The sequence below is a fragment of the Choloepus didactylus genome, chromosome 2 (assembly GCF_015220235.1).
Source record: "Choloepus didactylus isolate mChoDid1 chromosome 2, mChoDid1.pri, whole genome shotgun sequence".
Lineage (NCBI taxonomy): Eukaryota > Metazoa > Chordata > Mammalia > Pilosa > Megalonychidae > Choloepus > Choloepus didactylus.
This window is the reverse complement of record NC_051308.1, coordinates 52,576,808-52,592,957: the sequence shown is the minus strand read 5'-3', so window position 1 is coordinate 52,592,957 and position 16,150 is coordinate 52,576,808. Positions and strand designations below refer to the sequence as shown.

The following is a 16,150-nucleotide window of genomic DNA, read 5'->3' as shown; positions in this document are numbered from 1 at the left end:
CTCTCAGAAAAAAACCTGAGTAATGGAATCAAAAAAGCATGAGAGCTGGAACGGACAATATAGAATCATAATGGTGATTATTTCTGTGGTGCATGAGACAGTGTAAAAAAGCAATTCCTCATCTTTTCTCTCAGATGAGCCTCACATTCATCCTGTGTGAGACTCACTGAGGTAAGTGACTTGTCCAAGGCCACTGAGCTATAAAATGGTAAGACAGGATTCAAATCCATAGCTTTCGGTATCACAGATGATCCTACTATCTGATGCCACTCCTCAATTTTATAAAGGAGGAAATTTAAGTTGTGAGAAGGTCATATTACTAGTTACAGCAAAAGCTGGACTAGAACCCAGTTCATCTGACTCATTTTCACTGATCATTCTCCTGCCACACATTCAACTGCTTCCTTTAGGAGGTCTGAGCTGTCTGCGAATACTCTGTACTCATAGCTGCTCAGCCTCAGACAGATGGGCCCTTCTGGGCTGTTGTTGGCCCTCATTCCAGGACTCAGCCCCTGGTTAAATCACCCGACTACCTATTTTTGCAGGATTTACAGCTCTCCAGGTTACAGGTCTCAGATCCCTTCCCCAAATCCCCCTTAGACTTTGTTCCTTGATTACAGCTCCACCTGGCACAGGGAGCAACCCCTACAAATATCTCACAGGACTAGAGACAGCCCCATCACATCAAACCCAAATTCTTATATCTGCTCATCATAACTGGCTACTACATAACCTTTCTGTTGAATGCAGATGGTTGCAAGAATTGGGCAGCTAAGGCAGAACATGAGGGCAAAGGAGAGGATATTTATGAATAAGCTATGGGGACACTTGGTTTGGTGGGGGGGCTGATGCTCTCAAAGACATGATAAGTTATGGTTTCAAGAGGTCATCCCATTCCCCGAAGCCCACTTATAAGCCTCTACCCTGACCCAGATTTTCTCCTTTGGCAACATTTTGAATGCAATTTCAAAAAGCATCCTGTTTGAGAAAAACATCCACAGTGAGATTATGTGCCTTGGCATCTTCTCAGTTGCACCAAGGTCTTATTGGCCATCTTTGCTTTTCTGTCTCAATGGGCTCAGAGAACTCAATAACTAGCCCTTTCCCAGAGCTACCTACCAGGTCCTCAGCCGCACATATTGTCCCTTGAAAATATCTTGTACAATGTGGGTCTATTCAGTCCCTCTGACTATCCATGTCTCCCTGTATTTAGGTTGCCATCTATCCATTCATCCTTCTAGCTGTATACATACCTGCAGAAAGAATGATGTTCACCAAATGTTAGCATGGTGTTACATTCTGGGTGACTTGTTTTCTCTTTTCTGTATGTATTACATGAATTTATGTGGTGGGCATCTACCATTTTTATTTAAAAAACAACTTTTTTTTTGGTCTTAAAAACAAAGAAGAACAGAAAGAAAGGGTGGAATATTTATATAACCCAATCAGACATTACAGATATCGGGTACCTGTCTCACTGTAAGAAATGTAATGGCAGCAATCAAGGCCCATCACTTTGATGTTTTCTCAGGACTTTGTTCTTAGTAAGTAAGTGCCTGGTAATGGACTCTTCTAGGTCTACTGACTTTTAGTGGAATGATAGGCCAGTGTTGCTTTCCAAGACTGTTGTTACTGATTGAATTGTGTCCCTCCAAAAGTTAAGTGAGTGTCCTAATCTCCAGTACCTCAGAATGGGACCTTATTTGGAAATAGAGTCATTACAGATGGAATTAGGCAAGTTAAAATGAAGTCATCCTGAAGTGAGGTGGGCCCTTAACCCAATATGACTAGTATCTATATAAGAAGAGGAAATTTGAACACAGAGACAGAGGGGAGAACACCACAAATCTGGCAACCACCAGAAGCTAGGAGAGGCTTGGAACAGATAATTCCTTACAGATTTCAACGGAAGCCCAGCCCTGACGACACTTTGTTTCCAACCTCTGGCCTCCAGAACAGTGAGAAAATCCATTTCTGTTGTTTTAAGCCACCCTGTTTGTGGTACTTTCCATGGCGGCCTTTGCAAACTAAACAGTCTTATGCACTCTAAGTTAGGACAGGAGACAAAGCCTCTTCTAGCACTAGCATGTTCCCATCTAGACCTGTTTCTGCCTCAACTGCAGGGGCCACATGAGAGGAGGTAAAAAAGGCAGGTGGGTTCAAGGTATCTGGATGTAATTTGCATGCAATTAGCATATGATTTGTGTCATCTCTCCTCAGGCAATTTTCAAGTTAGAACTGCATCACTGCTTCTCTTAATGCTGTCAGGTACCCATTTGCCTCTTCTTTACTCCTTCTGCTTATACCTTTTCCCTTGATTCTGATTCCCTATATTCTACATGAAAAGGAGGCAGAGAACTCTGAAAGGCAAAGTGGATCAAGAACACCTGGAATCCTGCAGAGTATTTTGAGAATGACACATGAGCTGGGAGACACTGTGTGAAAGCCTGCTGGTTCTCCAGCCCCAGCATCCTTCCCTGGCCTGAGTCCGAGTCCTCAGCTGCTGAGACTGATTCACAGTCCTTCTTCTCCTTCTTTGGCCTTTATCTTACCATGTTCAGGATAATGCCAAGCACACTGTTGCTCCTCAACAACTGTTAACTCACTGAATGAAGAGAATGAACCAGTCTTTTCCAAGGTCTTTGCTTTGCTTTCTGGATCTGCAATGATCTGGTGAACCCCAGTTCCCCTCTTCCTTTTTCCTTGTTAGCAATGTCTCCCTGCATTTGTCTTCTCTCTGCTCACACATATTCAGAGCAAATACAATCTGGACAACTTGGGGCAATAACTGTTCCATCCAAGAGGGCAGGGATCTTGCTCAGTTGTTGCTGAGCAGAGGGCAGAAGTCTATTCTCAGGGCTCCCTTCCCATCTCTGCAGGCATGGTTTCAGCTTCCCAGAGCTGCCCAGCTTCTAACCTGCACCAGTCTAATAATACACAGGCCCAGATTTTTATCTCCTTCTGGGGCACTATCTTGGATCTGTCTCTCCCAGGATTGGGCCCAGCCTGGAGGCCTGGATTATTTACACCTCTTTGGCTCCCTTGAGCAGCAGACTCTGTGGGCCTGGGAGCAGTAAATCTACCTCCTAATCACACCAAGCTGCTCCATGCAGGCTGGCCTGTTCTTGCAGGGCTGTTCATCACGCACTGAGACAAGGGGCTATGGCCTAGAGAGAAGCCTCCGGGAAGTAGCTGGCCTCTGGTTGCTTTTCTGTGGCTCCCTGCAAAAGCCTATAGGGACTCTGCGTTCTCCCTGGGGCCCTGTGCAGCAAGCCCAATGGACCCCCTTGTTGGATGGAACAGCTACTGACGGAGCAAAGGCCACTGATTATCAGCTCTTCCTGGAGTATGGGAAGAGACGGAACTTACCTGTCTCTCAGACATGATGTACAGGTAGCGCTGATCAATGGAGAAGGCCATGTCCCGGAGGATGGGGCTCCCATCTTTGAGTACAGAGACCATCTCATACTGGACCCCGCCATGTGGGGGACCGTCTGCCCGGATCTGCATGAAAAACAAAGGTGTCTTCAGCATCTGTACTCAGCAGTGCCCTATGGCTTACTTGCCTCACTTTAAAGCAGGTCACTCATTTCTCAGAAAGACCTTCTCCCCACTCGCCACCCTGAACCAGGCTAGGCTGCAGGGAACTTAGAGGTGATGCTTATTTTAGAGCCCAGTTTCCACCCAGAGAAATCCTTTTCTAAGCTGCTGGAGTGTGCTGGGTCTGGGATTTCTGATGGTGGGTTGATTTGTGTGTGCACATTTGCCCTTATATATGACTTTGAGTATTCCCATGTTGACTATTCTTGTTTGCATGTATATATATTTAGAGCACTCTGTGTGTACATGTACAAGTGTGTGCTTGTGCACTCATTTTTTTGGGGTAGGAGAGTCAACATCTGTGCACAGTGTTCTTGCCTTAAGTGGGTGAGAGGAAATGGTAGGGCAATCATACAAACCATCAAATAGCAGCTCACCGAGAGACGAAAGACTTTAGGATCTCAGACAGAGAGACTAAAGATTCTTTAGTGCTAAATAAAACTGAGGTCTCTGTCCTAAAACATATTCCCTGAATGTCTGCAAATCTACCCTATGAGATATGGTGAACAAGGAATCCCGGCTCAGTCTCTCAGAGTCCATCCCAGGAAAGGAAGTCAGAGAGAACTTGGACATCCTCTAGTCTAATGCTTCTGAGCCCTAACTGCACATTAGAACCATCTGGGGAGTTTAAAAAATACTGATGCCGGAGCCAGTTCCAATCATTAGAATCTCTGTGGGTGGGGCCTCGGCATCTTGGGTTTAAAATTGATCTCCCCTGGTGAATCTAATGGGTAACCAGGGTTGAGAAGCACTGATCTAGTCCAGTGGTTCTCAAACCAATGTGCATCAGAATCACCTGGCGGGCTTGGTAAACCATATGGCTGGGCCCCACCCCCAGAATTTCAAATTCAATGGGGATAGTGCCTGAAAATTTACATTTTTAACAAGTTCTCAGATGATGGTAATGCTGTTGGTCAGAGGGTTTGAGAAGTCCTAACCTAGTCTAACCTCTACATAGAACACTGAGACTCAGAGAAGGGAGGTCCCTAAGGCCATGAAAAAGTGGGTGGCAAGGAGTCTTCTTTCATTTGAAAGTGCCCGCCCTCAGGTTTCTTATTCCCAACACTGCAGCTGACTGTTGACCATCATTCCCTATCCCTGTCCTTTGTCTTGTCCTCTATCTAAACACCCTTCAGCTCCAGTCCCACCTTCTCCATGGAGCCTTCCCCAACCTCAAGGCGCACGCTGATTGTTCCCTACCCAGAGGTCCTTTTTTTCTACCAGACATTTTGTCCTAGGATTATAATCCATTGATTTGTTCATTGTATATGTACTAGCTAACATTTATTGACTGCCTGCTTGGATTGTTCTCTAATTGCTTCACATGTGTTTAAGTCCTGTCAACATTCTGAAGGCAGGGATGTGTTTTCTATCTCTTTTATAACCCTCTGATGGCTAGAACAAGGACTGGGAACATGGCTGATGATGGATAAAAGAGAATGCTTGAGAGATACTTGTTAGAGGACATGAACTGTGAACCAATAGATAAAAGCATCCTGGACTTCTTAGTACTAAATAAAACTGAGGTCAGAAGACATTTTCTCTAGAAGATTTTAAGATTAAAGCTTCCCTTTCCTGTGCTTTTGGATTCTCTCTGTACTCCTAACCATCTGCTTCCCTCTGCCCATTTTTCCCCACCAGACTGAGAGCTCCTAAGGGCAGAAGCCATGACTTATTCACCCCAAGGGCCAGGCTTGGTACCTGATGCTAAGGTAATCATGTAAGGACAGGTGAATAGATGCATTTCCAGTTCCTATGGGCAGATCAGTAAAGGTCAACAGCATTATTTATTGCAGAGTAGGGGGGATGGGACCAGAGCTTCCATTCATATTTCTCTACCATCATGAGAATTTATATACTTGTGGGGCCTGAGACAGGGCATGGACTGCTCTGGGGAGTGGGTGGAAAGCAGACCACGAGCTCTAAGAACTTTGGCCCTGGAGTTTCCAGAGGCAGAAATGACAGATTCCTGCTTGCAGCCTTGTGCCTAGCCCTGGGCCTGGGATCATGGAGGTCTTGTTTTCCTCTTCATTAGCTTTAGTGGGTGATGTGGGAGGCTCTGGGCTTGAAGTTAAGGAGGTGACCTCGATGGAACCAAATAAACTTGTGTCTTAGCCATTATTACCCCTAGTAACTCCCCTTATGGTTTACCATTCTCACCCTTATGGTAACTCCTCTGTGCACTGCTCTCTCCTCTTTTCTCCTAAGCTCCACTCTTGCCCTTTTTCTGCCTAGCTATTGGCTTTCTGCTTTACAAAGCTGTTGCCATGGCAACTGTCACTAAAACCCCTCCTTTGTGGGGTGAGGTAAGAGACCATTTACTTCATCCTCATAAGGAAGAGGAAAACACAAGGGGTCAGTGATTTTGTGGGGCTGAGGCTACCACCCTCCACCCCGGAGCAATTCTGATTATGAGATTCAAGCAGAGGGAAGAACAAAGGGGAACACGCCCCATGATTAAAATTTTTCCCCTTAACATTCAAATCATGATTGATGGACAGACCCCAAATTTCCATGAGATCCTTCTAGAAATGTGGCAGCTGTTAGTCACAAAAGATCCTGAGCTATATTGCAGGAGCGAGAGGGAAGATGTGATAGTTATGACTTCTGGTTGGCTTGGCCTCAGTTTTCTGCCTCCATGAAATGAGCAGTTTGGACTCTGCTTCTTCTCTGAGTCTGAACCACACCTGCCTCTGAAGGAGAACTGACCCAGTACCTCTCACCACTCTCCCCATGACAGCTGCTCCTCTCAAGAGAGGTTTAGGTCTCCTCAATCTTTTGGACCCGGAACCACCCCCTCCCCAGGCTGGCCCAGCATCTCCCTAACTAGGGAAGCTGGTTAACCCTCTGCCAGCTGGAGCAGCCACCTTCCTCATATGCCTGGGCACTAGCCCAAAACCCATGCAAGGCATGGACGCAGAGTCAGAAGGAGGAATACTACTGGTCTGTGGTTTCTGGGGCTAGACAGTACCCATGGCCAGGTTTGAGCTGGAACTGAACCCAAGAGAACTTATCCTCAAATACTCTCTGTTGCATCCCAGCTATGACCAGTCCCAATCATTAACTTTTTACTGAATCAGAGATGTAATCAGAGGTAATTTTCCCCCTTCTACAACCCTTTATTATTTAATAAAACTGTTCGAGCCAAAATCAAACCTTACATGTCTCTCAAATGTTAGAACTAAAGGCAAAACCAGAACAGAAAATGTTCTCCGTATTGAACCTGAACTGAGCTATCCTATTTCATTCAGTCTAAATCCCTGGAAAGAAGGACAGCATTGGCCAAGAAATCCATGCCTCTGGGCTTACCCCCTCACATCGTGCTTTCTGCCACAAGCTCGCATAATCCTCCAAGATAATTACAGCAGGACAGAGAAGATGGAGAATGGGGGGCAAGAGACCAGGGGTTCAAGGTGAATGAGGCAGGGGTAGAGACTGGCAGACAGGAAGGCAGGGGATGCCAATGGGGCAGCAGAGCTCTTTCCCCTCCCCAATTCCCTTTGCAATACATCAAAGTGGGCAGAGTGAAGGTCTGGGAATCAGAATTCTTTTCTGACTCTTTTCTTGCCTAGACTTGATTTCTGCCTACTTTCAGGTGAGTTACCAAGTCCCTCTGAGCCTCAGTTTTCCTCTCTAGATAACAGGAAGGAACATTTTGCTTAATGCATATCACAGGAGAATCACAGGCTCGTAAACTTCTAGAGCTGCAAGGGCTTTCAAGCTCGTCTCATCTAAACTCTTTCATTCAAGGCACACAGCTAGTTGGAGCAGGGACTCGACTCAAACCAGCTCCAGCTGGTGTGGTTCAGTGGCGGGATGGAGAGAACCATGAGTAATTTAGGAGAAGAATCCTACTCTTGTTCAAGCATATGATTTTCCATAGTTTTCTGTTGTGGATAGAAAGTTTTGAGTTTCAAAGTTGTCCTTCCCCATGTTTGCCAGACAAAGGATGGGAAGTGGTAAGAAGGTTGTCAGGCAGTCCTAAAGCAAACGTGGGATGTTAAAACCTAATTAATTGAGTCTATTCTGTGATGTCAGCTTTTAAGCTTGCATCCCCAGGGCTGGATTTCAACAACCACAAGGACCACAATAAACTGAAATAGGCTGTGAATGCGATCCAAGAGAACAGCATTATCAGATTCAGGCTGCACAGGTCCCAACATCCAACCAGGCAGTGTAAGAGCCAGGATTCTGGCAGAGGAAGGAGGTGGAAGCAAGTCACTTGAACGTGTTTTTCTAGTTGGAATCTTCCTCTACTGAGAGGGCTTGACTTCAATAGATATGCAAAAGATATGGGGGCCATTTTTGTTGCACAAGATCAGGATAAGAACAACAGTCTGTTGCAGGAGAGGAGAGTCCTTTACCCAGACCTGGAAAAGATAAAATGTGCCTAAACCATAGCACAAGGAGATTTAGACTACCTCTAGTAAGGACTTCTGCTGTGAGGAGACTTGATGGAAGCTGAAACTTCTCTGGAGGGTTTTAAACACAGAATAAACCCTTTTGCTCCACAGTTTAAATGTGGCCCTGCCTGAAGGCAGCAGGATGGACTTGATGAATTTTTAAGGGCCCTGCTCACCTAAAGAATTTAATTAACAGCTACCACTTACACAGCTTATACAATGGACTAGGCACTGTTGAAAGCACTTAACCAAAGCTAATTCATTTAATCCTTACAAGAATCCCCGAGGTGGATATTATTATTATTCCCATTTTACAGATAAGAAATTTGAGACACAGGAGAGTTAGGTGACTTTCCCGGGAACATACAGCTAAAGAGGAGTGGACCTGGGACTCACACAGAGGCAGCTGGCTTCAGAGCCCAGATTTGTAGCTACTATGTGACCCTCTTAAGAGAGGCTGAGAATGGGCAAGTGCTGCTATTCTTTACAGCTGAGAACAGCATTGATGAACAGTATGAAAGTCCAAATTCTCTCCTTATCTACTCTTCCCTTTTTAGACCCCAAAGTCAAAGTAGGGTAACCAAGTGTTTTCTGGGGGCAACCATAAACTCAGATCCTAATTTGGGGGTACCTTGCTTGGGGACTGAAAGTCAATTGATCAGGGCTGGCTTTGTGACAGGAGGGTGTGAGCTGAAATCCAAGGGAGATTTACTGTCAGGTTTTCCAGAAGGGAGGGGCATGTTTGAAAGGAGAATGAAATAGTAATCCTATTAGTATCTTTCCTTTAAATCACTGCTATGTCTGTACAGAAATTAATGACAGCCTCTTTACTTGAACATCCAATTCAAATCAGCATATCCAATTAACTCACTTACCTACAGGCCCTTTCTGAACTCCTTTTTCTTGTGCTTCAATTTCTTCTCTAGTTAACCCTAAATTATGAGCTCTTACTTGAGATTTGGCACTTTAATATCACTTTATTATAATAATAATAATAATTATTATTATTTTTCAGTATAGATATGTGTGTATTTTTGCAAGAGCTGCTAGAGATCAACAGAATTGCAGATCCTTTTCTTGGGCCTTTCAGCGAAAATCAGATTGCTTTGAGAGGCATCACCATGCAGGGAAAAGTACTGGCTCATGTCTGGAGGGCAGGGTTCTAATCCCAACTTTCTCGTTAATTGGCTATGTGACGTCAGGCGAGGTGCATCACGTGTTTGTGTAGTAATTTCCGTAGCTGCCAGATAAGGATAGTAACTCCTGTCCTTCCTCGTTCAAAAGGGATATCGTCAGGTATAATGAATTATTAGCCATGAATTTCAATAGAGTCCAATATGCATTTATTACTACTTTGAGCTAGGTCTGGACCAAGATCTAGGGAACTGTAATAAATGATACAGGATCCTCTCAGGAAGCCCCGGGAATGGGGACATGGACCATCAAACCAGTCTTCCATGGTAAAGAGTGCAGAGGAGTGCAGGGGACTAGAGGATCCTGGGTTCAGAAGACAGTTATCCCCCATGAGAAGGGGTCTGGTAAGGGGATCTAGGGGAGATGAATATGGGGGGGGTGTGTGGCAGCACCTGACCTGGTCTGAAGGAAGCCCTTAGGGGAAGCCTTCCTGGAGGAGGTGATGCCTAAGCTGAAAAGGCTGAGTCAAAATGTGAATACTTTGAAAAATGTAAGGCTCTAATGTAAAGACAAATGTGCTGTTGTTGTGTCTGAGCTCAGATTTCTTGGAAAATTAATCTCTCAGTCCTGAGCATTCAGAAAGGATGAGAACTTTGACATGGAGTTATTGAGGGCTCAACATCAAATTCAGGAGGTCTTGCAACCTTGAGTCCTAAAATTCACTTTGGAGGAGGCCTTTAATACTTGGTTCCATCTCTGCTTGCCTCAGAACTGTGGGCTTGCCTGGGAAATGAATGTGTCTGAGTGTTTGTGTTTGTGCGTGTGTGTATGCATGTTTAGACCTTCAGCGAGGGGAAAGGTGGAGAAGCCCTGGTGCTGCTCAGGCTGAACCCGGGAGTGAGTTAATGAGCGAGCTGAGTGTCTCCACAGCTGTGCGTTTAGTGCTGCGCGGGAGAGGATTCAAGCTGCAGTTTATTTTTGTAGAGCTTCATGACCCGAATTATTTATAGATTGAAGTCTTTGGTAAATTCAGTCTCTGCGATGCCTCCCCTTTCTATCCTGCACGCACACTCTCTCTCACACATATACACACCCTCGTACACACACAGAAGCAGCAGTGGCAACCACCAGGGTGCCCTCTCCTTGGCCCTGCCCTGGGAGCTGTGGTGATGTCCGCTCACTGTGTAGAGTGTAGAGTCACAGCTCAGCTATCCGAGGCTCCCTGGAGGAGGGCCTGAGCCTGGCCCTAAATGCTTGGATAATTGGTGTTGGGGGTGGGAGGTGGGGTGGTGGCTGGTGGCGCAGAAGCCTGTAAAACTTGGCCTGCTTGTCGCACTGAGCCGGGAAAGGAGAGAGAGAGGGGAGACAGGGCCAAGGTTCTTCAGGTCTGCTAAGCTTTGAGGGTTCCTACCACCCCCCACCCTTCCATACATGCCCACACACAACACAGATGGCTCCCGTGCCGGTCCCCTGTGAGTTTTTGGTCAATCACTGCGACTTTGACACTGGAGATTGGTATTTTGATATACAATTATTTCTATTTCTGTGCATGCTAAGAATCTGCCCTACATATCAAGCTGGTGGTGGGTGAGGCTAGCAGAGGAGAGCAGGTAACTAGAGGATCCTGGATTTCAGAAGGCCTGACCATGCACGACTTCGTCCTGGAGGGGGTCCTGAAAGCAACCACTTGTTCTCTGGACTTCGGCATTGTGGGGCCATTTGAGAATCAATAATAGGTTGGCTAATAAGGAGAGCAGATGTAGTGAATATTTACTGAGCATTTACTATGAGTAAGGTATGTGGTAGGTTGCTGGTGGTTGGGACTCTAATGGCCAGTTTTCTTTTTCAAAGTCATGGTGCTTTTTGCTCCTTATCAGCCAGGGAGGATGGACAAAATGAATTACTGCTCCACGTCACTCACAGAACTGAAGGAGCAGCCTCTGCTTCAACCTTCCTATGGTTTAAGACAAATTCTGTGGTCCACCTCCCCAGCCCAGGGCCTCTCCCTTTACCACTCAGTGGAGCGTGACATCAAACCTAGGAAGCCAAAAGAAGCCATATCTCTTGGTTCTGTCCCTGTCGGGGAGGGCTTTGCAGTTCCAAAGACAGGGAAGGGACAAGAGCTTATAAGAGGTAAACTATATTATGCAATTCGGCAGCACAGGGCTCAGGCCTCAGGCCTCAGGCCAGCCCCACCTTTAGAGGCTGCTCCAGCTCTCGGCTAGACGCAGGCCAGCCCCGAAGCTCCAGGAACAAGATGAAGCTGCCACGGGCAGAGGAAGCACTTGATTGTTCTGGGAAACAATAAGATAAACACAGCAAGGGACAGCCAAGCATTAAGCAGCCTCAGATGAAATCAAATCACGCAGCAGCAAAGCAATAATTCACGTGGAGTGCACAGAGTTGGGAGGGAGGAGGAGAGCATAGCGGGATGGTAGAAGGAATTAATAAAGAATGATGAGGAACTTCTGCCAAATTCGCATCTCTGTTTACCCAGAGCTTTAGAGAAGTGGGGCTCTCAGAATCTCCCTTCAAGGCACTGCACACAGGTTAAGTTCCTGGGGATGCCCTGGTTGTTTCAGGATAATATCTGACCTCTCAGGCTTTTTGAATTGGGAGTGAGTTCTCTGGAACAGGATGTGGTTAGAATCAGGTATGTTGGCAGACAGGTTAACCACCTGGGAGATGCCCATCCCACCCCTATGGAGAGGGTGGGAAAGGGAAACTAGCACTTCCTGAGATGGGCTATCCATAGGGCTTTTGACACTTATCTCCCTTTATCAATTCAGTTCGTTTACTTAATGAGCATCTATTTCATGTCAACTCGTTTGCAAAAGGCTGGGGATTGAAAACATGAAATCTTCAAAATGTTATGAGACAGGCCTCCCCATTTCAATGATCGAAAAGTATTATCTAGAAAATGTATCGACATCAAAAATAGATTGAGAAATGCTATCTAGTGAAAAAGTATCTAGAGGAAAAAAATATCTGGAGCAGGATCACAGATAGTAAGTTGCAAAACAGAACCCAAAGCTAGATCTGTCTCATTCCAAAGCTCCTCTTGCTCTTTCATTTTGTTGCCCTCCAGGGCCTCGGTTTCCCTCTAAGTCAAACAGAAGGACAAGCCTGAGTAGGAACTAAAAATTACATCTAAAAAGTGCTGGGGTTCTCTGAAGGTAAGCCCTGGGGAATAAAATAGCTCATATAGCGGTCCCTTCCGGTGTAACAAAGACGGCCACCTGCCGGTGTAACAAAGACGGCCACCTGCAGTATAGAAAAAGAGCAAAGGGTCCTGCTTAGGAGGGCTATTCTCTTCTTTAATAACTCATTGTTTTCACTGGCCTAAAATGGCCCTGCACTTTGTAATCTGGAACAGTAATCTTTTGCTTTCATTAACACTGCGGATGGCACTTCCAGCCATATGGATCTGACATTGGGCTCATGCCTGATTACAGAAGACGCCCCAAGATTTTAGAAGGAAAATTCATTTTAAAACCTACATGTATATCATGCTGCAGAAAATGTGTGGTACCTGAGAGAAGTGGAAATCACAACCATGTCACTATCTTTCTCTTTCCATTGCTAATGGGTAAGTTCTGAGCATTTACTGCCTCTTATCCAGGCTACTGCAATAACCCCAGAAATCTCCCTGCATCTGGCATATTCCTGCTCTAATCTATTTTACCAAATGCTGCCAGATTAATCTTGAAACACTTATTTGATCCTGACTTTTCTGTATGTAAAAATCCTTAAATTTCAGGTGTTTGTAATTTTCTTTCTCTTGCTTATCTCAGACTCCTAATTTTTTTATGATGAGCATACACTACTTTGGGAATATGAAAATATAAATCATTGCATGCATGCATGCAAACACACACCACACCTTTAATTGCCCTCCATTGATAATTTAGAAAACTCTACACTCCTTAGCTTATTATTTGAGGTCTAGCTAACAAGGCCTTCTCACCATTTTCCAATTATGTCCCTGGCTGTTTGCTCTTTATGCCTTTGCTTAACAATTTATTCTGCCTCCTGGATCCTAACCGTCCTTCAAGGCCCAACACAAATGCCACCTCCTCCATGAAGCCTGCACTGAGCCCTCCTTTGAACTCCCATACCTCTCAATGTGTCCCTTGGCATAGCTACTTGTGAACACATGCAGTTATCTTTCCTATAACCATAAGTTCCTCGAGAACAGGCACTAGGTTTTGTACAGCTTCATGTGCCATCCTGCACTCGATGCTATTGTGCACATAGCAGGCTCTCCATAACAAATGCTGACAGAATGACTAAATCCCCATTGCTGAGACACCACAGGAATGGAACATTACTCAGAGCTCACGTTTACTTAATCTCTATTATTGTTAGGCACCGAGCTTTTATACACATTTCCTATTTAATCCTCATGACTATTAGGCACGACTATTACCCTCATGTTATAGATGAGGAAACTGAGGCTTAGAGGGGTGAGGTAACTCCCCGAGGTCATGTTACTGACAGGCAGCAGACCCAGGATTGGAACTCAGTAGCCTTCACTTTTCCAGGCTTTTATTTTCCCACCTCAAGGAAAGAATGGGTAGGGAAAGAGAGAATCTTGTTCCATACACAAAACCTACCACCACCACCAAATCTTCCATAACCTGGCACATAAACTCACTGTACGTATTTTTTTTTTCCTGTTGAAATGATCTTTCTGGCTCCCTAGTGGACTGGTAAGAGCTCTTAGGAAGAAAGTGCTATAAACACTCAAGGTGCTGCTATGACAAGAACTCCAGGGCCACTAAGCATGCAGGCTCAAAGGCAGATAAAAAACAAAGATTAGGGTTGTGAAGATGGGGTCGGAGTTGGGGTCAGAGCAACAGTGTCAGAGGCGGAGGGAAAGGAGGTGAGACCAGAAAGCCTCCGTCTCCTGAAGTGTGGAGCAGCTTTGGTATGTCTGACTTCCTGCCAGAGCCCAAGGGCAGAAGAGACAGCTGGGTGAGGCTCTACCTCTTTTAAAGGATTCTGATTGAATAGCGGTCGCCTTCACACCTTTCTTCATCTCCCCTCCCAGGAGAGAGACTTTAATAATGAGCCGCTTCATGACAACAGACCACTAATTAATTCACTGCTATTCTTCTGGGACCAGATCATTGTAATCAAGGCGGGGTAGGGCGAGGGGGTGGGGTGGTGAGTAAGGATTGTCTTGATCTGCGTGATCTGCCATTTCCCCTTGCTCCATACCCTGGCACCACTGCTCTAAAGCCCTTCCCGGCCACCTTGGTCTCTTTGCTTGGACACCTGCTTCTCCTTGAGGCCCACCACCCCTCCTTGTGCTGATGACCCACAGCTGCTGGGCACAGTGCCAGCACACAGACTCTGCTGGTGGCTGGGTACAGCAGGTGCCAGCATCTCACTGGGGGGATGAGGGAGGGAAGCAGGCCTTGGCCTCGAGAGGAACCATCTTTGTCCTGCCTTTCCTCTGAGTGTTAATAGAGATCCAGTGGGCTTGCCAGTCATCAAAGCGCAGCCCCAGTTCTTCTCTTTTGGCTCCTGCACATCCTCCTGCACCCCGAAAGGCTTCCACTACCTAGGATGCTATGTGCCCCCGCCTTGTAAGCAGCCACAACATCACTGCATCCAAGGAGTGGCTGCATTTTTGCAGATGATGGAATTCTTTGTGTCAGGACTTGAGCAGATGAACAGCAACCAAGACTGTAGGGAGCTATTCTCAGGACCAAGGCCGCACAAAATAACCTTACCACCACCCCCATCCCACCCCCATAAAGCCGGATGGCATTTGGAGACAGTGGGAATTAAAGACCACACAAGTCCCTTTCTGGCCAGCCTCTTCATAGGTTTTTGGGTTCCCTTTTTAGATCTTCCGCACCCCACATTTCTGTCCTTTCTCCTGAGAGGTGTTGACTGACTGGTCAGGGCTGAACCCTTAACTCGCTGGGGTACATGCCCCACAGGCCCTCAACCAAGGGACTTAGTTCTCACTTCCCTCATCTGCAAAATGGGTAAAAACAGCCTGGCCTATGTGAGGAGGATGCTGCAGGAACAAATTAGGTAAGGAATGTAAAAGCATCTGGTAAGCTGGAATGGACTGTAGGAAGGAGAGGGATTTTTGATGGATTTACTTTTAATCCACGGACTATGGGTGGGACAAGAGCTGAGGAGGAAAATCAGGCGGGGAGGAATTCTTCAGGGTGTCATAGGGGGTGAGCGAGTCACCCCTACTCTGGCCTTTCCAAGGCAGCAGCTGGGGAAGGGGGAGGAAGAGGAGGGGGAGAGTGAGTGGCAGGAGCCTGCTTTCGAAGGGGGCTCTTTCTGGGTGAGAAGTCCTGGTGCGGCTCGGGTCTGCACAGAGCCTGCGCTGGGGACACAGAGGGCGAGGCCACGGGGCAGAGAGCATGGCAGTGTTCTGATTCAGATATATGCTTTTTACTTCGTGAAAAGGTGAAAAGCGAGGGGGAGTCTCCAGTCTTTTACCTGCAGAGAGAAGGCAGCTTGGGGCAAAACTTCCCACTTCTAATCTGCTTCTTAAAAAGAGCTAGAAGGAGCTACAGTTTTGCTTTTGTGTGAAGTACCAAAGCACCCCCCTTCAGCCCCTCCCACGCCCCCACTCCTCTCTCTATTTTTTTCTTGTTAAAGAGCGCTCCACCTCTCCAGGGACTGGAATCATTAACTGAATAGCACTTTGCCTCTCATAGATTTTGACAATTTGGCAGGGAGCTGGAAAGTTCAGAGAAGCTGCAAAGAAGCAGGGGGGCGAGGATGGGACAAAAAGGGTGGGTTTGAAGGATTGGCCTGGTGTGCGCCTGGCCCCTGGCCCAAAAACTGGCCGTTTCTGGGTCCACTCCTCTCTTCCTGCCCCGCTCTGTAGCTCGAGGGAATCCTGGGTCCCCAGCTGTCAGGGAGATGGTATTGGGGTGGGTGGGGAAATATCACATGGATTCCTGTCCTCATTCCCTTTTACTGTCACCTAGAGGCTGCCTGGGGTTGGCTGACAACCAATCTGGACAAGGGAT

General features: G+C 46.4%; 1 protein-coding gene across 1 annotated transcript in view; it reads right to left on the bottom strand.

Moving 5' to 3' along the window:
• PLXNA2 (plexin A2) overlaps window positions 1-16,150 on the bottom strand; it is a 211,909-nt gene that overhangs the window by 106,707 nt on the left and 89,052 nt on the right. Inside the window, exon 4 of the mRNA XM_037824810.1 lies at window positions 3,370-3,504. Coding sequence (XP_037680738.1) covers window positions 3,370-3,504 — 135 coding nt within the window. The remainder of the gene's footprint in view (window positions 1-3,369; window positions 3,505-16,150) is intronic.